Raw genomic sequence first — 25,283 nt, 5'->3', positions numbered from 1 at the left:
AACTAGTCAGGAAATTAACTTTTATCAAGAGAATTTTCTGTAGTGCATGAGATTACAAAAATGGTTTATAAAGTACTTTGTACTGAAAGTTTACAGATAAGTTTGTTGATTTTAAAAAAAGGTGAAAAAGTCAAAGGAAGCCTTACTACACACAGCCACAAAGAAGTCAAGATATGTTTTGACTGTGAATATGGCTTGTAATCTTGTTTATGATATTTACTTAGAAAAGTAGAGATTTAAAGGTGAGAAAGGAATGTTGACGAGGTAAAAACGAAAGGTCATGCACATATTGGCCTAAGCATGCTTTAACATTCCTGCTTGAAATATCTTTCCAAAAGAAAGTGGTGGTGTGGTGATGGCAGATGCTATGGCCAATGAAGGGGTTTTGGTCAACTGTGCCAAAATTATTATTATCATAATCTTTTACATTTTTGTGACAGGGTCTAACTGGTGTAGCCTGGCTGTCCTGGAACTCTCTATGTTGGCACTGACTTCAAACTCACAGAAATCCACTTGCCTCTGCCTCTTGCATGCTGGGACTAAAGGCATTCACCACCTTGTCCACAGCTGTATCAGAATTCTTAACTCTCAGCCAGATCCTTAGGGCGAAAGAACTACTTTCCTTCCAATGTTCCCTAAAATTTCCCATCTTTCTATCCAGCCTCAAAACCATGGCATTCCATTTCACGGGTGAGAAACTGAGGTAGCGCTGTCGAGTTCACAGAACAGCTGAAAGTAGTTGAGCTAGAAATGGAGCGGATGACGTGACTGCTCCGTGGTATGGGGAAGAGGAAGGTTTTTATTATAGGTGTGTGTGTGTGTTATGTGTGTGTGTGTGTGTGTGTGTGTGTGAGAGAGAGAGAGAGAGAGAGAGAGAGAGAGAGAGAGAGAGAGAGAGAGAGAGAGAAATTGAAAATCGCAGGGTTATATGGAGAACAAACAGCTGGGAGAGGGAAGCGCAGGAGCTGGAGGGAGTTTAGGGCAGGGGAGGAGGTGAGAATGGCTGGGATGCTAAGGGACTGTGAGATGCATCATAGCTGCTTGTGATACTGAGGGAGCCTGGAGGTCAGTGTGCTACTAGGTAGGCTAACAGGCACCTCAGATAGCCATTTGTCTCTTCTGCCTTTTGGAATTTAGGGAGCTGGAGTTTCCTTTGGGTCTGATTGGAGCACTGACCCTCTCTTTTCTGTCTGGTGTGGTATTTGTAGAGCACTATCTTTGAGGCAGTGCCCCTGGATCACAGTCTGACAGACTGTAGCTGGGCTACTTTGCCTGAAACACTTGTTCTTTAGACATCAGCATTGGACCCTTTTGGAGTAAAGCAAAAGGTAAGGCCCAGAGACCTGGGCCAGCACATGCCTTCCTGGGTGTCTTCCTTTCCTGCCAGGAATGTCTGTCTCCACAGTATACTGTGCCCCTCACCTTTGCTGGCTCCTCTTTCCCCTTTGATTGGACTTCATTATCCTTTTCTTAACTCTTCCCTTTTCATCTTTCTTGGCAGGGAGGAATAGCCCTCTGACGTCCTCTTTCCTATAGGTTACTTGGATTGCCCCATGGAAAAGACCTTGCAAAAGTATGTGCTGGTTTGTGATGGTTATGTTAATAGGAATGATTAAGACCTCTGCTATGAGGACTCCTGGGTGGGTCACTGTAGGAAGTTGGGTAATACAGGGAGTCCTTCGAGTGTGGGAGGTGTGGGACCGCCTGAAGGCAGGTAAAAGAATGCGATCATATCTTAAAGGTTCTTGCTTAAGAACAGGAAAAGCAGTGACTGCTACCTTTCATTTGGAGGATGGGCCAGGCTTTGGACCAGATGCTCAGGGCACAGGAGTGCACAGCGACACCTTAGAGTTGACAGCGAATTCTGTTTGCAGGGAGATGGTTTAATTGCAAAACCAAGCAGATGCTAACCCAGACAGAGAGCCAAGAGCAGCTGTGAAGGGCAAGAGCTGTCACGCACTCGCCACAGTTTGACTCCAGGGTGGCTCTCTGAGCGAGATGATGCTCTTCCCGTCTTATAGAAGGTACTAAGGCTCAAACTTCAGTCCAGATCCAATTCCAAAGCCCAGGCCTTTCAGGCCGTTCCTCACTAACTCCCTAGAAGGCTTTCATCTCAGCCCCCGTAGTTCTTTGTGCAAGAGTCATTTTGTCATCACACTTGATCATTTCCGGGCCATGATCTCTGGCATCTCCGTCTCTGCATACACTCTCTGCTGACATGCCATTCAGTGCTGGAACCCTGAGGACCAATAGCCTCTGAGGATACTTTACTCTGTGAAGTGCAAGTCAACCAACTGGGTGCGGTGGTTTGGGTCTGTATTTCCCAGAATTCAGTAGTTTGAGGTAGAAGAGAGTTTGGACCAAACTGAGGTGCTCAAAGTCAGCCTAGGCTATAGAGTGAGACCTTTTTTCCAAAACAAAACAAAACAAAAAAATACGCAAATATAACAGGGACAGGCTGAGCCTAGAGTACATTGATTCTTGTGCACTTGGGGTTTGGGTGTCACTGGGTGGAGCCAGGGCTGGTTTTCTATCCAGGGTAACTTCTTTTGCCCTGTGCTGGTTAGTTTTAAAGGTCAATTATATATAACCTAGAATCACCTGAGAAAAGAGTCTTCCTGAGGGATTGTGTAGGTCAAGTTGGCCTCTAGGCATGCCTGTGGGATTGTCTTGATTGTTAGTTGATGTGGGCCGCTCACTGTGGGCAGTCCTGATTCAGGAGTAGCTGAGGACTGCTGCTTGCTTGTCCTCTCCTCCTCCCGGATTGCTCTTGACCATGGATGCGCCATCTCTAAGTGCTTGAGGCTCTGCCTCTACTTCCTCAAACCGTCAGCTGCAGCTTGGAGTTCTAAACCAAATAAACCCTTTCTCCCTGCCGGAATGCATTCCCAGAATGGAATTGTGTGAGGACTTTTCCGAGGGCCTGTGAGAAAACTTCTAGAAAACACGACATGAGTCTTGTGGCCTCAGCTTTTCCAGAACACAGAATTGTTTTTGGAATGTGTTTTCGTGCTCCTCCAAGGTGTAGCGGAGAGGAGCGAGTGCCCTTCCGTTGTTATTCATATGGCTCCATGGAAGGAACATGTTTTTGTCACGTGTGGCTTGTCCCTGTGATTGTATGCTTTTTCAGGGGATTCTTATTAACCTCAGCATATAAATTGGCGCTCTGAATAAAGTTGGCTATTGCATGAGAATTTAGTCCACCTCAATTTTTGGCCCTGTTCTCCAGGGTGCACACCACAATTAGAGTGGTATACACTCCCGGAAGTTTCTTTGGTTTATCGTAGCCATGGGGGTGAAACTAGGAAACATCCCCTCTTTAGTTTTTCTCTGCTGCTTTCTTTCTCCACCCATTTGTATTGTTTCCTCTCAGTTCCCTGCTTTCAAGCCTTGTTGCCCTCCTATGCCTCAGCCTGCCGTGAGTGACGGCAGTGGTCGTGTTTGGCAGGGCAGATAACCTTTGAGAAGGATGAAACCTGGTCCACAAAGTGGCCTAGAGAGGAGAAGGCTGCCCTGCACAGAAGAGAGCCCATGGGCACCGCAGCGAAGAGACTATGTTACCAAGTTGGGAGAAAAAATCACATGCACAGAGACCTTGTTTAGCTTGCATTTGAGGAATTTTGCAGGTAAGGTCACACAATGTAGCCCAGGCTGGTCTATTTGCAAATCAATATGTAGCCCAAGCTAGCCTGAGACTGGTAGTAGTCTTCAAACTTTATCTTAGCCTTCATTTTTTCTTTCTTTCTTCCTTCCTTTCTTCCTTCCTTCTTTTCTTTCTTCTTATTTTTGAGGCAAGGTCTTATAGCCCATGATGGCTTTGAACTTGTGACCCTTCTACCTTCACCTCCCAAGTGTTGGACATGTGTGTGCCCCAATGCCTGGTATCATGGTTGTCTTAAGGGCTCTTCCAACCCTGAGGCTATACTTCCCGTTTTGAATTCTTACCACAGTGTGAACCGCTCTCACTTCAGTCCCTGCTTTTGAATATTTAAGCTTTATGAGTTGGAAAATGTGTAATATGTTTTTAATTCCCTCTCAGTGAATCTTTAAAAACGCATTCTGGCCCTGAAGACTGGTGCTGGTAAGAAGCAGACCTAGAAATGGAACCACTTGGGGTCATCTAAGGCAGTCCCAGAAAAGGCACAGTGGCTGGAGAATTTGTTCTGGAAGTTTCAGTGTGATGTAGAAATAATCTCATTTGTGAGCTTCTGTCCCATTTACTGCCTCAGGGAGTAAGTATATGAAATGGGATCGCTATACTTTTACAGTGTAAGAAAAAAAACCCTCATAGTCTTTGGGAGAGGAAAATATATCTTCTGGAAGAGCTAAAATTTAGTATAGTTATAGCTTAGCTTCCCATGAATTATTTATCTAGTGAACTCAAACATCCAGATGACAGCCAGTATCACAGAAATCCACAGAAAAGATAGTTAGCAGCCAAAATGGATGGAGGCTCATAGCCTTTACTTGAAAAAATGCTCTTCAAAAGCTCATGCAAAGCCAAGCTCGGTTGTAGGTGTATGTACTAGTTCACAGAAAACCAGAGAGAGAGGAGAGTGTGTATGTGAACACGCATGCGTCTATATGGGTATGCTTGCGCATGATGTATGCTTGTGTGCACATGTATGTTATAGCTCTGTGGAGACAGAGTTCACTTATTACATTTACCCTTTCAAGTGTATACAGTTCCATGGTTTGAGTGGTGTCCCATCCTTCCTAAATAGCCGCATGTGGGGATCCCTAAAATGCGATGGCCAGCAGGAAAATGAACCATGAGAGTCAAGAAAGGAAATCTGGTTCAGCACGACTTAGCTGAACCGGTTCAAACTTCTAGAGTCTGGCCCCAGGCAGTTTATTTTAGACATATTTAAATACAATACAATTTTGGAAGAAAAGTTTTTCGGTAATAATGATCTTAATACCTGTGCACAAAAAAGCTTAAGAAGTGACTACATTGAAAGTCTTTTGCAAAGCTCATGTGACCTTTACCCTGAGGATGGGTTCTATAGCTTAAGGGCCTTGGATCTGGTACGGTCTCTGACAGGGATAGGATAGAGGTCATCAGGCTATAAAGTACACGTGACATTTCCCGGAAGAAGGGTTCTATTGACTGAGAAGCAGCGCTCAAGATAAAGGTCTAGGGAGGAAGAGTCTGGAAGAAATACAGTAATCTGAGGGATTCAGATGTGATCTGGCCCTACCAATAGCACAGGTCATCAGGCTATTAACTAATTCACTCCCAGCCTTGTGTGTGGAAAACAGGTACACATACGTCCCTTCTGTTGAAGAGACATCCCGTGTGCTTGATCACCCTAGTTTCTCTTTGCTTACCCGTGAGCGTGAAGATGTGCCCTTCTACACCATCCATTTTTTATTTGATAGGTGTTTGAGTTGTGTCTATGACTTGGCTGCTCAAATCAAGGCAACGAGATCATTTATTTACAGGTTTTTGTGCGGCTATCCGTCTTCATTTCTCCTGGATATCTACTGTGAGTTGAATTGCTGGCTCATATGTTAACTCTAACATCTAGCATTATCGGGCCTTCACCTGCGAATCCATTTCCCAAAGTGACTGGACTACTTTCCATAGCTGTAGATGAGAAAGGATTCTAGTTCCACAGCCTCATGAATTCTGTTTTTTTTTTTAAGTTGGAGTTTATTAAGAAGAGGTTTTTATATAGACTCAAGAACAGACATTAGGAGGAGGGGAGAGAGGGATGTTTGTGAAACACAGGACAGTTGTTTATGTCCTAGAGTGGGGATTTGGAGCAAGGGAGGGAAAGAAGAGGGTGGAAGAAAGAAAGGAGGGGGGAGAGGACTGACCTTATCTAAATTGTTCTATTATTGTTGTCTGAAGCTATTATTCCACTGGGTCTGTGAAGTGCATCAGCTCTAATGCTGCCTTGAGACAGGTCCTGCTATGTAGCTTACACTGGCCTTTTACTCACTATGGACCACAACTGCCCTTGAGCTTATGGTCATCTCCCGACTTCGTGAGTAGCAGGCATGCACATGGAGCCTGGCCTCTCTATGATTTTGATTTATATTTCCTAAATGACTGATCACATGACATCACTTATTGTTTGCGTATCTCCTTGGAGAAGTGTTGTTCATATCCTTTCTTTCTTACATCCTTATTCTTCCTTTTTTGTAGTTCTTTATTTTTTTATTGTTGCATTATATTTTGGATATGTGTCCCCCTGTGTTGGTTTGAAAGAAAATGGTCCCTAAAGGCACTATTAGGAGGTATGGCCTTGTTGAAGTAATTATGCTCTTGTTGGAAGAAGTGTGCCAGGGTGGGGGCAGGCTTTGAGGTCTCTTTTGCTCAAGCTTCATTCATTGTGACACTCAGTTCACTTCCTATTGCTTGCAAGATGAAGAACTCTCAGCTCCTTCTCCAGTACCATGCCTGTCTGCATGCCTTCATGTCCTGCCATGATGCTAATGGATTGAACCTCTGAAATTATAAGCCAACCAATCAAATGTTTTCCTTTATAAGAGTTGCCATGGTCATGGTGTCTCTTCACATTAATAGAAACCCTAACTAAGACACCCATTTTTTGTTGCTTGTTTTGTTTTTTAAGATACGGTTTCCCTGTGTAGCCCTAGCTGTCCTGGAACTCACTCTTTAGATGAGGCTGGCCTCATACTAATAGAGATCCGCCTGCCCCTGCCTCCCAAGTGCTGGGATTAAAGGCGTGTGCACCACCTTTGACCAGCTGGATATTTGTTTTTTTAGAGATATGATTTGTGAAGACTTTAGTCCTGAGGCTGGAGAGATGGCTCAGTTGAAAGGTGGCACAGGACCAGAGTTTGGTTCCCAGCACCTATGTTGGGCTCACGACTCCAGCTGCTGGGGGATTTGACACCCCTTTTTGGCCTCAAGGAAAAGTAAATACATCTCTCTTTCTCACATACATCAAAAATATAAATAAATAAAACTTAAAACTTTTGTCCTATTCCATTTTTTCCACTTATTTTAAATTATTGTCTCACTGTGTGTGTGTGTGTGTGTGTGTGTGTGTGTGTGTGTGCAAAAGCATGCCACAGAACATGTGTAAAGGTCAGCATGAAAGTGTTGATTCTATTATTTTATTATGTACTTCCCAGTAATACAGCTCAGGTCGTCCAGTTTGGCAACAGTGATCTATACCTGTTGAGCCATGTTGCCCAGCCCATATTTTCTTGATGTCCTGGTGAACTCTATTGAAGCAGTGTTTCTCATTTCAGCTAAGTCTTCTTTTGTTCCTTTGTTCATTGTTATATCTAGGCAACCATTCACTCAGATTCTGTGTTCTTCTGAGAATGTTATATTAAATGCATGATATATTTTGAATTAGTTTTTGCACATGGTTCACAGGAGAGGTCCAACTTCATTCTCTCCCATGTGACTATTCAGTGTTCCAAGTACCAGTGTAGGAGACTATTCTTTCACAAATGAACTTGTTTTGGCTCTCTTTTCAGAAGTCAATTGATGGTCTGGGTGTGGGGGTACAAGTCTGTAATCGCAGGATACGGAAGACAGGAGTGTTCTAGTTGGAATTACTACTGCTGTGATAAAATACAATGACCAGCAACAACTTGGGGAGGAAAAGTGGTTTACCCTTCCCATCATTGTTCATCATCGAAGGAAGTCAGGACAGCAACTCAAACAGGGCAGGGACCTGGAGGCAGGAGCTGATGCAGAGGCCTGGGAGGACAACTGCTTACTCGCTTGCTCCATATGGCTTGCTCAGCCTACTTTCTTATAGAACCCAGGACTACCATTCCAGGGGTGGCCCCACCTACAATGGGCTGGATCTTCTCACATCAATCACTAAGAAAATGCCTTACAGGCTTACCTACAGCTGAATTTATGGTGACATTTTCTCTCCTTCCTCTCCAAAGACTCTAGCTTGTGTCCAGTTGACATAGCATTATTATCACAAGGAGAATCAGGAATTTAAAGCCAGCCTGGGCTGCATGGTGAGATGACATGAGCTGGCTATGACCATGAGGACTTGTCTCTGGACTCTTCTACTCTTTCGACCTGCATACATGACTGTATGCAAAGTCACACTGTGTTGTTGATTGCCAGTCAAACTAGGTTTTGAATCCCCGGCATTGTCCCTTGTTAAGATTGTTTTCTTTGTTCTAGGTTCCTTACATTTCCACATGAGGTTTAGAACTGACTGGCTAATTTTGCAGGAAAGACAAGTGAGGTGTTGCTAGGGATTACCCTTACTCAGTAGACCTACTTGGGAAATATCTTAGTGGTTTAACTCTAACTCATGAGCATGGGATGTCTTCCTGTTGATTTGTATCTTTTTCAATTATACTTTCAATTACACTTAATAATTTTCAGTGTATAAATCTTGATAGAGTTAATCCTGACATTTTGTCCTTTTTGATAATGTAGCAGATGGGGTTATATCCTTAATTTTTTTTTGAATCTACTCATTCATTGTTCAATACCTTACTTTTGGTGGATTCTTAGAGTTTTCTGCAGATGAAATTATTACCTGTAAATATAGATTATTTGATTTTTATTTCTGGAGTCATCTTTCCAGTCCTGTACCAAATAGAAGTGATGAGGTGGGCATTCTTGTCTTGTTCTGAAATCCCTATGTAGCCCAGGCTGGCCTCAACTCCTGATCCTCCTGCCTGTGCCTCTGAGTGCCTGGGACACAGATGTGCATACTCTCATTGGATAGTCTCTTCCTGTCCTTCCCCTCCACCCTTTTCTTCTTAATGGAAAGATGTTCAGTCTTTCACATTAGATGTGTCATAGAGTTTTCATAAATGTCCTTTATTAAGATTGGGAAATTTCCTTTCTGTTTCCAGTTTATTGCCTTTTTTTTAAATCATGAAAGGATATTGGATTTTGTCAATTTCATTTTCATTGCGCTTTGAGAGTAGCACATGCATGATCTTCTGTCCTTTCTTCCATGAAGATTTATTATTTTTAATGTGTATTGAACAAACCTTTTCTTCTTGACATAAACACCTCTTGGCAATTGTAAATAATCCTGTTTACATGTTGCTGGACTAGTTTGGGTGGTACTTTCTTGAAGATTTCAGACAGTTATTGCTAACGGTAGAAGTTTCATTTCGATTAGGGAAAGAAAGTATCAGAAAAATCCTGAAAGTCACCTTCAGAGACTCAACAAGGTATAGCAGTGGGGCGGGGCTGTTTCTCACAGGGTCATCACTGTGTTTTTGGCTTATACATGGAAGGGGATAATTAGTGGTTTCTCTGATCCCGAGGAAGTCCATTGAATTCTTAATTTAGGGCAGTGCATGATAGACTTGAGGGAGACTTCTAATCAAGAGAGCTTAAAATAGAGAAAGCTTTGATGTTTCTGCGGTTTTACCTGCTGGTTGTCTGGGGATGTTGCTCACATGCAGGGGTTCGTTTAGCATCAAGGCTGATGACTGATCAATGAAGTCCTCATATCCCCAGTCTTAGGAAAGCTTTTCTTGTCACGGCTCAGAGAGGAGGCGAGGTGCTTGCCTCCCTCCAGCTGAGTCTGTCCTGTGAACGATGTCACCCGTGGTCATTCTCTGAGGAGGAGGGTTGTTGAGTCAGGACGTTTGTCAGTTATCTGTGTGGTCTGGTCACTGGTGATGCTATCTGCTTGTATCCTTCACCCCATTCCCTCACTCCCTGTTAATGCACAGTGATTCTGTGAAGTCTAATGTCTTGGCTTTGCCCTTCGGCTCACTTTTCTGGCACTTTGGCTCACTTTGCCCCATGCTCCCATTAGTCAATGCTGATTCAAAGAGGGAGCTTTACAGCCACAGATTATGTGTCCTCACGGTCTCGTTATGCACAGGACAAAGACATGGTAATGTAAGAACAATGCCTCCAGCCTAGACCAAATATCAGCACAGAGAAGGGAGTTGGACATACGATTCCACCCTTAGCCGTGGAGTGACTGGCAATTGTTAGCTGCTAAGAGGGAAGTGGTCAGCTTTCTCTAAGACTAGAGCTCCTGGTAAGTTGGCCATGCTGCAGTGGAAGACCACACATCCAAAAATATTTTGGGCAACACAAATTGGTCCTGAAAGGAAAACCAAAAACAACCCCCCCATACACACACCAAAGAGAAAAAAAAATAACCTCTAAAATGACAGAAAGTTGGGTGGATAAGGAAGGGGAGGGGTAAGGAGATGAAAAAGTTATGGGGGTGAATAAGATTAAAACATTTAGGAGACTCGCCTCTCAACCAATTAAAAAATGAAAATCTCCTTACCATTGTGCATCTTATAAATGATGTAACTTTGATTGTAGCACTCTACCACCGACTTCCATCTTCAGCAGGTATTGTCTAATTTGTTCCTAGGACAGGTCTGGCATGTTGGTGGTACACACGCTAGATGTTCCTAGGACAGGTCCAGCATGTAGGCAGTACACACACTAGATGTACTTCAGGGATAAAACAGAAGCTTGAAAACTTAGACTTTGGTTGACTAGAATGTTGGTCCTTCCCCAAACTAAATATTTGATTCTTATTTGCAGAAGAGGTTGTTTTTAGTGCTGTCCTCGGGTCTCCTCATTGTTTACCTCCTTTGGTTCTGTTCTCCTCTGAATTAGTAGGACCCCTTCTCTCCTCTCCTTTAGTGACATGACTCCATATTCGTTGCTGAGTATCTTCATTCCACCCCTAAGGTGGCCAAATAAGGATCCTTTGCCCTTTGCTCATATACCTCAGTGCTCTGCAGTTTCTCACTGGCTTTGACCTCACTAGTATGTGAATGTCTGTGCACACATATCCTTATCCGGCTTAATTTACATCCAATGCAGTGAATCAGGCCCTAGTGGGGCACTGGGCCATGTTCTTCCTGATTGCTTTTATTTCCTGTTGGAGTATGGAATAGAGGAAGAGACCCACACTGTTTTCTGATTCTGCCACTCAAAAGCTATGGTTCTATTCTATCTCTAAGTCACAATCTCCCCCTGTACGAAAATGAAGGGTTGGATCAAATGCCGTTGCAGGCTGCTATTTAAGTGACGCTATTGACCTGGCTTCTGTCACTTTCAAGTGTTCCTGGTTCATGTCTGCATTCCTGATTGACTGTTTCACAGGGAATTTGACTTTTGCGCAGCTTGTGTCAGCGTTTCTCTTCCCTATGCTCTAAACGTTCTTCTCTTCTTCCCTGCTGACCAAGTGGGAATCCTGGGTGGGCAGGCAGCTCTTGGGGCCGGCGGAGAGTGCTGCCTGCCCGGGATGCTGCCCTGGCCTTTGCCCCATACCTGCATCTGTGACGAGATCCAGGGATGGTAATTGCAGCACGGAGGCTTCCATCCAGTAGCTGAAAATCCAGAGCAGTTTCTGTCTTACAGCTTTGACCTGTCAAGTCCTCATAAAGGATAACCAGGCCAGCATTCCTAAGCTTTTATTAATGGTGACTAAGAGACAGTCCCTTGATAGCTCTGCCCTGCCTCTGTCTCTTTTAGAGGATTGCATAGCATTAGCCTAAAGACAGCTCACCACAGTTAATCTACACCCAGCCCCACATGCGAGGAATAAGAAGGACTCTATGGCGATCTCTGACATACTCATTTGTCCCTCTGTTTTGCTGTGAATCGATAGTGACAGTCACATCAGACTGGTTTCCCATAATGCTTGCCTTTTTGAGTGACTAGAGGAGAGACGGAGAAAGATAAGTGATTTGACTAAAAGTAAATAAAGATGTGGTGTGCAGCTGCATTTGAAGCTCTTCCGGGGTGTGTATGTGCAAGTGTGTGTGTGTAAGTATGTGTGTGTGTGTGTGTGTGTGTGTATGTGTGTGTGTGTGTGTGTACAGGCACATACCTGTGAGCACAGAGAGTTGGGCAGGTTTGGGTACTGCGGCTTGGTCCTGACTGTAGCGGAAAGGACTGTGGTGTATGTCTTATCGCTCCCCAGGTCCCTGGCACCTCAGCACCCAGGGACCAGCGCTGCAGGCCTCAGAAGTGGGAGTGGGGCCCTAAGTGCAGCATCTTTTCTCTTCCCTCCCCTCCCCCAGAGCAGTTACTAGAAGGTCATTCTCTGAGTGTGCTCTGGAATCTGGGCTGCTCCGGCTGCTGTGGTTAATGCTGCTTTGTTCCATGGTAAATGAGGCGAGAACTGTGGCCCAGGTCACATTGGCAGTCTAGCTCAGCAGGTCACTCAGCTGCACACAGAGCAGATCTGAAGGCAGGAAGGGCTTTCCCTTTGGAGCAGAGCCACGGGCCTGCAGGAGTGTGTCCTTGGGCTGAGTGCTTGACTCCTGTGGGCTCCCCTTCTCCTGCACTGGTTCAGTGGAGCTTTCCTTATTGTTATTGCATTTTATTTTTATTTATTTATTGACTGTGGGACAGGGGTCAGGGCAAGAGTCTCACTGTAGCTTAGGCTGGCTTAGTTCACTCTATACCAAAGTCTGGCCTTGAAGTCACAGTAATATTCCTGTCTCAGTCTCAAGTGTATATGTCACCATGCCCAGCCCAGGGGATAGTTGAGGCTTCCTTTTCTAGACTTTGTTCTAAGAACTGGAGTAGAGAATAAGAGCAAGGTCCTGATAGGGTCTCACACTGTACTGGGGAAGATAGGAACCATGCAAAGCAGATACAACCTCCCTTGCAGACCGTGTGGGGAAAGATGCGAACAGGGTAATAAGAGAGGTTTGAGCTGGGGTCACAGTAGTGAGTGTTCATTCACTCCAGTGGAATGACCCTATTGAGCTAAACACTTCTGAGTTCTCAACACTTTGCTTTAAGAACCTTGGTGTGACTCCTACAACTCCCTGTGACTCTGCTCATCTGTAGGATGTCAGCACATGGGATAGATCCTGAAACTCAGAGATGGGTCCATTCTAGCTGGTGAGTTCTAGCCACATGCAGGCTGTCACATGACTTTGTATGTGTGGGTTAGAGAGAGGACAGGCTGTGGCTAGGAGACCAGAGGGATGAGAGGAGATAGGCGGTGCACAGCACAGAAAGCAGACCTGGTTTGGAGTTCTCAGAGAAAGGTTCCTGAAGAATACAGTGGGGCGGGTCCTGCACTGGAAGCTGGAGGCCGGGAAAGATCTGCTACCTTCTGTCTACTGTCACTGTCTGGCTCTGTTAGAGCTGGCTCTCTGTAAAGGGAGGAGCCTATTATGGCACCTCATGGCAGAGACTGGGTTGAGACTCTAGAACATTTCAGAGAGAAGAGAACTGGAAATACAGCAGCACCAGGAACCTTTATGTTTGGCTCATTGGTGGAGCTGTGTCCTGCTGGGGTGGCCCTGCTTCTGCTGAACAACCACTGTTTTTTTTTTGTTTTTTGTTTTTTTTAAAAAACATCCATGTTGGAAGATCCTGCTGTCTTTCTGAATGTTTTCTTGTTCCTCAAGAGTTGAGTTGGTTGATCTTTAACCCTAACTCTGTTTCCAGCCAAATCACCATCGTTTTGTGATGGTGATGTCAGGCCAGAACCCATGTGTCCCCACCACACTTCCTCTCTGGAGTTGGAGACCTGTCAGTCTCGTCTTGGTTTTGGATTTTCCAGAACAATCAAATTATTACTCTTCTAATGAATAGTTATTATTAAAAGTCCATTTAGGTTCACACACCAGAAAATTCATGGGCTGAAGCAGAGTTCCCATACACCCTCTTGTTAATCACCTCATTAACACACACTTGACCACTATACAGACCTCCCATAGACCAGTGTCTATACGAGGCTTGGTCTTGTACCTCTTGGTTCGATCTTACCAGAAGTAGAATCATGCAGTGTTCATCTTTGTGCTCTGAACTTTCTACCTCGTCCCTGGAGACATCTGACGTGAGCTCTGTCAACAGAGGGATCCCCCAGGGGAGGGTGATGGCAGACATCACAGGGATCTGTGGGTGGTGAGCGTTCCATGGGTGGGTACGACAAGTAGTTCTGTCTTTTTGCTGTTTGCATTATCAGTCACATGCAGGGAGACAAGGCAGTTCAGTTCTTGGCCGTCTACAGGAGTTAATCTCTGGGAAATAAGGTGGATCTGGACCATGGAAGTACTTCACAAGGTAGTCGTGTGGTACCCAGGCTGAAGTTATCCAGAAATCTGCAGAAAAGCATTTGAAGCTCTGTTAATCTTCTATGAAGTTAATTCCTGCTTACCTAAAACCTGAAGCCTCAAATAAAAGACCTGTATCACCCTCATTATCATGACTACTTATCCAGTTTGCATTGCCCTTAACTTATTCCCTTTTCTTTTTCATTGTCTTTGAGATAAAATCTCATTCTGTAGCGGCGTAAACGAATGCAGACAGTTTGTAAAAATATATATAGTTTTAATGTAGAGATAGACTTACAGAACCACCGTTCCCGCGGAGACCAGGAAAGTAGAAGCAAAAGCTCGGAGCACGCTCGCCAAATTTATAGGCAGACATTAGCCCGAGGCGAACACGCCCCCTAAGGGGCGGGACTTATCCCTACATCATTCAGTAGACCAGGCTGGCCCCACACTCATGATCATCCTCCTGCCTCAGCTTACTGAGTGCTAAGTTGAAAACTATGAGTTACCACACCTGATATTCTTTTCTTTTGGAGTTCATGGGCTTTTTATTTCATTTTAGATAATAATGAAAATGTTGTAAGCTGCGGTATTTTTAAACTCTTTTACTTGAGTCCTCCCTCTGCTCTGTGGTAGCTGCTCTGAATAGAGTCCCCATGTCATGTTTCGCAGCAGGGATTCCTGGAAGGAGGAGGACACAGGGATGCTGTAGATGTATAAAAAGCCAGGTGCTTAGAAATCTACCCGCAGCAGGGTTTAATATACCACTGTCCTTTGGTAAGCTGGGGATCGTGTGTGGTACTCAGGAGTACCTGGCTTCGATCCACATCACGCATCTAGATGACAGTCAGGTGTATTATGAAGCCACAATAGAATGGAAGGGGGTGTCTGATACTGAGAAGCAGAGCAGTGATGTCAGTGTTGGAATTCCAGGCAGAAGCCAGCGCTTAGGCCTTTCCCTTCATCTCTCCCCCAAGCAGAGATTCTCCCATAAGCATCCGGGACAAGTAGACATCCGTTCTTGTGAGATGATGGTCAATCAGATGAGTTTTGAACATCTTTGCACCTCGACCAGAGGTACAAGTCATGGGCATGTTCAGCCCATGAATACATGTATGCAGTCCCTCGTGGATGCCTCAAAAGAGAGTTGTAGGGAGTTATGGAGTCTTCAAGGTAAAAGTTCAGCTTCCTTAGAAGTCAGGGATGGAGAGTGGGGATCCGGTTTAATTAGGCAGAGACTGGAGTGTTCCGTGTGCAGGGAAAAGCATGTGAGGAGGAAGTAAGGTATATGTGAGGATGGAGTCATTGGAGTCCCCTGATGTAACATGAAGCTGGGCCACATGGACCATAAGGCCACGTTGAGACCACTATTTGTCATCTTCAGAGTGGGTGCAAGCCATCATGGAAGGTTCTTAAAGATTTTTTTTAATTAATTTTATGTGTACGAGTATCTTGCCTGTATGCTAATGTCCCACGTGCATGCCTAGTGCCCACAGGAGCCAGAAGGGGGCATCAGATCATCTGGAACTAGAGTTATGGATGGTTACGATCCATCACATGGGTGGTGGAAATCAAGCCTGGGTCCCCTGAAAAAGCGGCCATTGCTCTTAACTGCTGAGTCATCTCTCCATCCCCAAAGGGACAGGAATGAACAAGTCTCAGTAACTCAGGAACTGTAACAATTGGGAAGAAGTCCTTCAAGGATGAAGCCTGAGTTCCAGCCTTGTCTGACTGTCCAGAGTGAGGAGGGCGAGGGGGATGATGGGAGGGATGTGATGTGGGGAGCTGAAGGGAAGAAAACAGTTGCCATTTTGGAAAGGATTTTAATTTCTAGGTATTGAACAAGGCTTCTTCATTAAATGCAGGTAAAGGGAAGGAGATTTCAAGTTGGTAACCCCCTCCCCCAACCATCAGAGAAAGGTAGCAAGGGAGAGCAGCAGTTTGTTAACTCAGCCTGGGAATCACCTTTCTGGTCTAGAATGGGGTGGTGGGGGTGGGGTGTCCTAGCCTAGTTCAGTTTCTTCTAAAAATGACGTGAACTTGACCACCAAAAATGAGCGATTAGCAGGATGAGCTGACCCTCAGGCAAGTGGGGGGGGGGGGCGGATGTGGACAGTCTCGTGACCTGCTCAGGATAGAAGTGTTAGCTGTGGGGGTGATGGTGGTTAGGTCAGGTACATTTACTTGGCTGTGGTTGAAAGGAAGGAGGTTGCGGTGCTCACACCCTCTGCTTTGGCCTGAGGCGCTGGCTTTCTGACCTCTCTGCTTCCCTGGCATCATGGCTCTCATTTTGATTGACATTGTTAATGTGGATCTTTAGCTTTCATCTGGGAGAGGTAGACTAGCGTGCCCCTTCGTGTGTATCCTTCTAATCTCTTCAGTGGACCCGCAGCTTGACGGAGCTGCTCTGGCTCCTGCAGGCCCACTTTCGGGAAGGCAGATTTGTGACTTTTCTTTGCAAGGAAGGAGAGAGTGGGCGTGTGGTGTGACTGTGATGAGTTAGTGGGTGTGCAGTATGAGTGGGTGTGTGTTAGAGTTATGTCAGCACACACACACACACACACATGCGTATAGCAAGTGCGTGTGTAGGTGTGTGCTGCTTGGGTAGGGGCTGGTGGAGTGAGGCAGGCCCTTGGAGTGTGAAAATGGGTGTGAATAGGGATACTCGCTGGGGAACTACTTCTCTCTATGTTACATCTCCTTGTCCTGTGCTGTGTCCCCCTATGTGCCCCCCTCCATAACTGGAGGCTACGCTTTTGTTTCCTAGTTGTTCAGTCCGAAGTAATCACACAGAAACTTGTATTAATTACAAACCGTTTGACCTATTAGCTAAGGCTATTATTAACTAGCTCTTATAAATTAAATTAACCCATTTCTGTTCTTTATTTTGCCTTGAGGCTCTTGGCTTGTTACCTCACATCTTGCTTCTCATGTCTTCTTGCGAATCCCACCACTCTGCCTTCTTTCTCCCTCATCTCTGCTTGGATTTCCCATCTAGCAATACCCTACTCTGCCATAGGCCAAAGCAGATTCTTTATTAACCAATGGTAATAAAACATAAACACATCATACAGAAGGGTATCCCACATTATCCCCCCCCCCCCAGTTTCCTCACTGTTCCAGTATTACCAGTCCAGCAGCACCCCTCCCTAGGAAGGACGTGGGCTGGGGTACAGTAGCCAGGAGCTGTGGTTAGCAGCTTCCCTTCTGGACTGGCAGTGATTCAAGGATATGTACCTCCTCTTCCCCTCAGGCTCCTCTACAATGGATGGCCTTGCTGAGTCCTGAGGCCTTGGCCTTCATACGATTGTGGAGGAACTGAGCCTCAGAAGGTTTATGTTTCTGACTGCGATGGGTTCAGGGCAGAGCAGCATGGAACAGGCAGGAGAGAGATCATGGACACTTTCCCTGGCCTGGAGGGCGTTTGTAATTGGGCAATCATGAATGGTGTCATGCCATCCCTGGCTGCATAGGTCACTGACATATTGCTGCCCTGGCAGCTCCAGCAGAGCTCACTGGGGAGAATTGCTAACCACAGAGAAGCCATGGCCGCACATTCGATCTAGGGGCTTTGTTGCCTCAGCAAGGTGCAAGGTCCTGTGCCAATAAGCCCGTGTACTTTGGTGGGCTCCCCCAGGGGCTAGACTGCAGCCACCTGATCTGCTGCTGGGAACTTCATTCTTCAGTGTGTCAACAGAAGCTGTTGGTCAATACTAGGGGAAATCCGCTTGTTCCCAGTGTCATTTGTGAAACTCTCTTAACTGGAACCAGTCCTTAGCTCCAAGTTTTGGGGAAAAAATCTCCTTTCTCGAAACCACGGGAGTTATCTTTTGAATGTTCCTATTTTTATCAATGCAATCTTTACTTAGGTACATAGCAAGCTATCCAAGGCTGAGTCCTTAGCTAATTCTCGGATCTGTAGATGAGATGATTCAGGGAAGTGCTGCAATCTGGTGTGGTAGATCCATTGGGAAAAGAGGTGCTATGTTCCTTGTGACCCACCTGTACGCATGGGCATAGACAGATACCTAGGCTGTGTTTAAAGTCATGAATAATCTAACCTTTTTTTCTGTAGAACTAATAGTTTGAGTTTATGCCCATTGGCAAACAGAAAAAGAAGACTGACTGGTACTAACCTGTTGAAAGTGGGGACTTATTTTATTTTCCTTAATTTTGCATTATTTGATTAGTTTTTAGCAAGGAATTTCATGTTAAACATTAACATGAATGCAGTCTGGTTTGGTGGGTAATTTTTAAGTATAATCACGGGCAGGTGTGGGGTGTGCGTGTGTAGTTCCAACTCAGGAGGCTGAGACAGGAGAGAATAGGCAATTTTGAGGTCAGCCTGAGTTACATGATAAGTCTGTCTCCAAAACCAAAGATAAATACAAAGTACAATTGGCGGGGCATGGTGGCACACGCCTTTAATCCCAGAATTCAGGGAGGTAGAGACAGGCGAATCTCTGAGAGTTCGAGGTCAGCCTGGTTTATAAAGTGAATTCCAGGACAGCCAGGATTGCCACACAGAGAAATCCTGTTTTGGAAAAAAAAGTTAATAAAAGTACAATTAGATAAAAAATTTTTACATAAAAAATTTAGTAGTCCATTTGTTCTCCAGTCAGGAGCTTAACAAAATGTCAAAGGTCTCCAATATGTCTAGGGATAACTCAGTAAAATTCTAATAATTAAAAATAGTAGCCAGATATAGGGGCTCAGGCTGCAATCATAGCCCTTGGGAGGCTGAAACAGGAGAAGTGCTGTGAGTTCAGTCTAGCCTGGGCTACATGAGCTCCAGGCCAGCCTGGGCTACATAATAGACTACAGCTTAGATTTAAGAGTGAAGTCCTGTAAAAATACAAACAATAACAAAACAAAGCAAAAAAAATACCTGGAACAACAACAAACAACTTCAAAAGTATTTATTTTTCTCTAAATGCATTTATTTTTATTTTTTGCAAGCACTTTTATGTAAGAGAGAGGTGTGTGTGTGTGTGTTAATTTATTTGATTTTATAGATGAAGAGATTGAAGGGAGATAAAGGAAAAAGCCACCTACTGTGCCATGTAGACGTTGGCAAGAATCCCTATAAAGAGCCTTTCCTATTCAGATGCCTTCTTAGCCAACACGGGCCTTTCTACCTTAGGAAGAAGATGGAAATGGAAGCAGTAATTTCTGGTTAACTTGCTTATTTATTAAAAACTAGAAACTATTTCAAAGGAGATGATACCCGTTGGGCTTTTAATTTCCTCTTCTGTAAAATGGGGAGATAAAGCGTGCGGCCTCAGAGTCTTTGAACTCCTGACGTTCTGTGGTTGGGGACAATGTCCTTCCCCCTCTCATTCTCTCTTTGCTTCTTCTCCACAGTACGTGGGAAGCTTGGATGTGCCGAGACCCAACAGCAGGGTGGAGATCGTGGCTGCCATGCGCAGAATCCGGGTGAGTGGCCCCTGTGTGTGACCCTGGAGTCAAGCTTCCTTGCTGCTTGCCCTTTCAGCCAGAGCTGAGAGGCAGAATGGATGGCTGCACCCTTCCAGGCCCCAGAGTCCATATTCTGACACCACTGGGAGACTATTGTGACTTGTGCAATAGGGGCCAAAGGTTGGAATGGGTGTGATGTCTGAGCAGTGCCATCCTCCCTGTCTCTTGTCTGGAAGCTCTTCCTTCCGCGATGTGTGTGTGATGGTTGGCTAGGCAGTGAAGGAGAATGGTAAAAGGTGGAACAAACTTTAGTGAGTTTCTAGTAGTTGATCAGAACATTTTAAAACATTTTTAAAAGATTGTGGCACAGAATAGAAGGTTTGCTTGGAATTTTAAGTGGATATGAAATTTCAACAAACCTTATTTGGTCAGCTGCTTGAGGCTTCAGAATGTGTCAACCTTTTTGGATGTTGTACTCGCCCAACCCCCTGCCACTCTTTCCTGTATCTCCTGGGAGAGTTTGCTACACATGGCAACCCACTGCTTTCTGACTCTGCTCCCTGGGTCAAGGGACACCAGAACGAGAGAACTGTGTGGTTTGGAGGTGGGCTTGGGATAGCTGAGGTGTATTGTGAGTGTGTTCTGACAGGAGCTGGTGTTAGCATGGCTGGGTTGGCCATCTCCGGGTGCAGCCTGGTTTGGGTCATTGTTCTTTGGAATGATCTGTTCACCTACGAGGAAAAACACAATAGGTTAGTTTTCCTTTGAGCTGGTTCTTTACCCTGTCAACAGAAACCTCAATGCAATGACATCAGTGCTGGGGGAGTGTAAACATGCTTGCCGTTGGCTTTCTGTGTGGCTCAATGATGCTCCCAGTCATTCGGCCTTTTCTTCTTTACCAAGGTGAATTTATTGATACTATTATTATATTGAAGACAACAGTGCTGTCTTCATGGATTTGGTAATTAGGAAACCTAAAGTACTTTGATGAGAGTAATCTGATGTTACTGAATGGTCACAGCATCAGAGGATGGTGTCATGAGAAGCAATGGGGGCCCAGAAATGGACAAGTGGCTATTCTGTCACTTTACCACTTGGTCTCATGGAAAAGTTGTAAGTTTTACTCCCTCTTTGGCTGCAGGTCTGCGGCACAGAGCTTCAGTCCTCCTTACTTCCTCCTTTGCCCCCCTATTGGATAGAAGCTGAAGCCCTGAGTTGTGTTCACTGCTGCTATGATCAAAAGATTGGGCCTGGAGCGGCCCGCACTCTGGGTGTTCACCGAAGTCCTCTTTTATTTATGTTTGACTGATGGGGGAGGGAATGGCTGTTGCTGATATTACCATCAGTGTGAAAGCAGTAGCTCCCTCAATAGTAACGGTTACTTCTGTGTGGGGTGAATTTTTAGATTTTTTGATATTGAATATATTATTTATAGCTACTTTAGATGAGGTGAGAATGTTCTTAGTACATTTCGTGTATGAGGACATGGTTAAGTACTTCACAAGAGCTTGGGTGTAAGTGGACTTCCTTTCCTGGCTGCCAGTTCCAAATAACCTACACAGAGACTTAATACTAATTATAAATGCCCAGCCAATAGCTCAGGCTTGTTACTAGCTAACTCTTACAACTTAACCCATTTATATTAATCTACATTTTACCACTTGGCATTACTTTTCTTTCATCTTGTACATCCTTTACCTCTTTGTGTTTTTCTGGTGACTCCTCTTTCTCCACTCTTCTTCCCAGTGCCCTTAGTTTGGTTCTCCTGCCTCACTTTATCCTGTCCAGCTGTTGTCCAGTCAGCTTATTATTAAACCAATCACAGCGACATATATTCACACAGTATAAAGGAGTATTTCACACTTAAGGGTTCATACTCAAGACTGTGTCGTGGCTCCTAGCTCCCCGCTGAGGGCTCTTTGGAATTCTGATTATGAATCTTGACCCTAGTTGGGTGGAACCAAATAACTGCAACAGAAAGGGAGCCCATGGCAGAAGCACAACTTAGGATGGGCAGAGGCATAGGAAAACATTACCTGGAAGCAGGGGCAGGCCAGACATGGCGAGGCGCTAGCTGGTCATGGGATCTGCAGGCATCTGGGACTGGAATGTGGCAGTTTCCTTTTCTCCCATTACCTGCCAGCTCTGGCAGCCGCACGCCTCTTCCTCCAGCCCCCCCCCCCCCCGTGTGGGAGCTGTTTCCAGAGCTTAATGACGAGCTCATTTCATTAGGAGGAGAAATTAATTGGTCAGAAAGTTGTTTGGGCTGGCTGTCCAGTTGCTTGTGTGGACTGGCTGCCATTAGAAGTAAGAGCTATGATTGTGTGTCTTCCGCCCCAAGCCCCACAATTCACTGCTGGGTCCAGGCTGCTATTTTCTTCTTTCTCTTTGCCTTTCAAAGCTGTTTGGGCTGTAATTACAGCTGTCAAGAACTAGGGCATGGGATTTCTGTGTAAAGGACTGCAGCTGACACTGTCCTTTTATGTTGAGTGGTGCCTGGCTGATGCTGGGTCGGACACGGCAGGCTTTGGTTGCTGGTACTCTGCTGGTCTTAGAAGCCCCAGGCCTCAGGGCTTGGCCAAAGAGCAGTAGGTAGTCCTGAGATGAGAGCAGCTATTGATAAGAATCAGCCTCACAGGTGAGATGCCTTGCCAAGGCCTTCGTTTTATTTTATTTCGTCTCATATTTTTGAGATAGGATCTCACTGTGTAGCTCAGTCTGACCTTGAATTTAAGATCTCCTTGCCTGTCTCTCGAGTGCTCAGGTGCAGGTGTGGGCACCATGCCTATCATTGCTAAACTCTGTAGATCTCATCTCCTGGTCTTCTCTGGAGAGCTGTGTTGTGAAGTGGCTGTGAGTCTGTTATGTTTCCCAAAGGATCCATTCAGGGAGTGAATGGGTCTGTCTGATGGTGTCCCTGGTCCTCTTAGGAGCTGAGGTCTTGTAGGTAGATGCATTCTTGCTTCGCTCCAACCTCATGCCCCAGTGTGGATGCAGTCAAATACATGCAGACTTCACCATTGACTGCCATGCTTCCTCTGCCCTCTGTTCATTTCTCATTTGGTTTTTCACCTTCTTCACATTATTTTTCAATTTATGGTTTCGGTCATAGACATCCCCCCTTTTAATATGCTTCTAAGAAATGGATGGTAAAAGTGCATAGCACTAAATTCTGCTCTTCAAAGGGTTTTCAACGGTTCAGCAGTTAAGGCGGACAGTTCAGTAGTTAAATGTATTCTCACTGTTGCATCTAGGATCTCCAGGCTTTTTTTCCTTCTTGTGAAGCTGAGATGCTATAGCCATTAAATACAATCCTTTCTCTCCCCAGCCCTAGGTGGCCATCTTTCTACCTTGTATTTCTGCAGTTTTGACTACTTTGAAGGTATCATGAGAAAGGAACCATGCAGTATTTGGCCCTTATGTTGGCATGATGTCTTTCTTTCTTCATGGTCCATCCATACGGTATAGGGTCAGGATTTCCTTCCGTCCCAAGGCCTCCTTGTATTTGTGTGGTTAGGCCACATTTTTCTTAGGTATTCATCTACTAATGGGAATTTGCTTCTCTCTTGTCTATTGTGAAGAGTACTGAGTGTGCATGGGTGTGCAAATGCCTCTTTGAGAACCTACTTTGATTTTTTAGTCTATATACTCAGAAAAGGAATTTCTGAATATGACAAATTGAATATTTGACCTGGCATCTCATTATGGTATCTAGGCTGGTCTTGAACTTGTGGGTGTAAGTGATCCTCTTGCCTTAGCCTCCTGAGTAGCTGGGCCCATAAGCTTGCCACTGTGCCTGGCAGTAGCTCTGTTCTTGGAGGACCTTCCGCCATGCTTTCATAATGGTTTCATTTGGCCTTCCCTCCTATGATGCGCAGCAATATGTGTTCTGGACATTATTAGTAAAGGGAAAAGAGGCTCAGAAGGTGTGTGTCCAGCAGGAAGATTACACCCAATTTGGGGGAGACAGGCAAGCCTTTGTGGGAGTGCACAGAGATGAGCCAGTAGTGATAAGTGCTGCTGACAGATGGCTCCTGAGACGAGGCTATCACAGCTCCGAGAGGTCTGGTCCTGCAGGACGTGCCCACATCCTGTCACAACTATCCTTTGAACTTCCAGTGTCTAACATGATGCCCAACTCTCCTGTGTCCTTTGTTCTCAGGTGTCAACACCAGTCCCGACCACTTCACTGTAGTCTCCTTGGGAAGGGTACTCAGTATAGTCGAGAGGGCTCTCAACAGAGAGTAATGAGAGTTGGGCTGGAGTTTTCCCCTTGAGTTAATGTGTGACCTTGGCAAGGCCGCTGTCTGCTGTTAATCTCCGTTTTCTCGTTCATAAAAGACAGCATGCTACTTCTCATCCTGTCTCTCTGGTGCTATTGTTGGATCTGGGATAGTGCGTGAAAAAAATGCTTTCTAAACCATAAAGGGCTATTTATATTCATGGCTATCATTTTGTAGACCTTTCCTCTGGGTTTCAGAGCATTTCATACATGCAGATAAATACCCTGAGGCTTTGAGCTCCTCATCCTGCTGCTTTTAACAGCCAGCCTCGTCTGCTAGCGTTCCTTCCTCAGGGAAGCCATCTTGAGAGGCTTGTTCTGTTCTCTCAGGCTCCTGCCACATACCCGGTCACTGGTAGCATAGGAATGACTGCACTCCTAGTGTCCAGCACATGATCCTGGCCTCCCATTGGCCACTTTGACCACAGGTTAGGTGCATTCTGGTCCACGCTGCAAATGGCTTCCAAAATGGTGCAACATGGAATTGATGTTTCCTACCTAATGTGCCTGGATTTCCTCTAGTGTGGTTGCATAGGTGGGATATGTTGTCAGTGGCTTGATAACCAGGAACTGGCCCTGTCCTCCACCTCTCCCTGCAGGGGCCACTTTTGTTAGCTTTCCCAGAACTTTTCTCAAGGAAAACCAAAGGATGGAAAACCATAAAAGACCATGGGTGCTTTCTTTGGAAGGCTTGAGTTAGATGTATTCTTGGTGCTCATGGGGGACTGGTAGCTTTGAGGACTGTGACTGGATCTGTGGGTCCTGTCTACATGTCCCTTTCCCCATGACAGTGGATCTAGTGTGGCCTCTTTATCATCTTTCTCCCTGGTAGCTTGCCTCGGTCAGCACTGGGCTCCTTTGTCACTAAGTGCTCTTATTTTTGTTGTAAGTTCAGAGTCTAAGTACCACACTGTTGTGTTAGCTTGGCCCTTTCACTTCATAGGACACAGTAACCAGTCATTCTATATACAACCGCTTAAAATAGCTCCAACTTCTCACCTTGTCATTTTGGGGGCTCGGAAGCCTGAAATGGGGAACTGCTAAGGCATTGATGGAGCCACTTTCCTGCTGGAGGCCCCGGAGAACAGCCTGCTTCATGTTGTTCCAGCATCCTGGCAAGTGGATCCAACCTGTGGTCCCTTGAGCACGTTCAGCTGAAGATAGCTATGAAAGGGACCTAACATGCAGTTATAAACTTACAACACGGCGAGAGTTTTATTGTTGTTGTTCTAATTGTGTGGTTTTCAAATGTGACCTTTTCAGATGACAGCATGGTGTCACATGTCAAAAGGTTGGGTATGCCCAAAGGTCGCCCATGTCTTTAGCACGTACCTCCATTCTGTCTTCACAGCCTGCAGCCCTGCCCCTGTGACCTCTTCTTCCCATCAGTACATCACCTCACATTCTGTAGGCTCACTTCTGTTTTTCCCCAAGAATCCCAGCTTATTCCTCTGCCAGGTTCATCTTCTCATCACGCCCGCAAAGTCATTCTGTCTAGACTGTAGCACCTTTGTAGGCCTGGGGGCGTTAGTCTGTCTATCATCGCAGTGAATTAGAGCATTGGGCTCTAGCCATTGGGAAGGTCCCACCCTCTTGT

The 25,283-nt window shown here is 45.3% G+C and overlaps 1 protein-coding gene across 5 annotated transcripts in view; it reads left to right on the top strand.

Annotated features, from left to right (window-relative positions):
- The window catches only part of Nos1ap (nitric oxide synthase 1 adaptor protein), a 283,618-nt gene that overhangs the window by 52,366 nt on the left and 205,969 nt on the right, over positions 1–25,283 (top strand). For all 5 annotated transcript variants that reach the window (XM_075989050.1, XM_075989049.1, XM_075989053.1 and 2 more), the window contains exon 2: positions 19,351–19,422. In XM_075989050.1, coding sequence (XP_075845165.1) covers positions 19,351–19,422 — 72 coding nt within the window. The remainder of the gene's footprint in view (positions 1–19,350; positions 19,423–25,283) is intronic.

Source organism: Microtus pennsylvanicus, chromosome 10, assembly GCF_037038515.1.
Source record: "Microtus pennsylvanicus isolate mMicPen1 chromosome 10, mMicPen1.hap1, whole genome shotgun sequence".
Taxonomy (NCBI): Eukaryota; Metazoa; Chordata; class Mammalia; order Rodentia; family Cricetidae; genus Microtus; species Microtus pennsylvanicus.
Note: the sequence above shows the minus strand (reverse complement) of the source record. Positions and strands in the feature narration are given on the sequence as shown.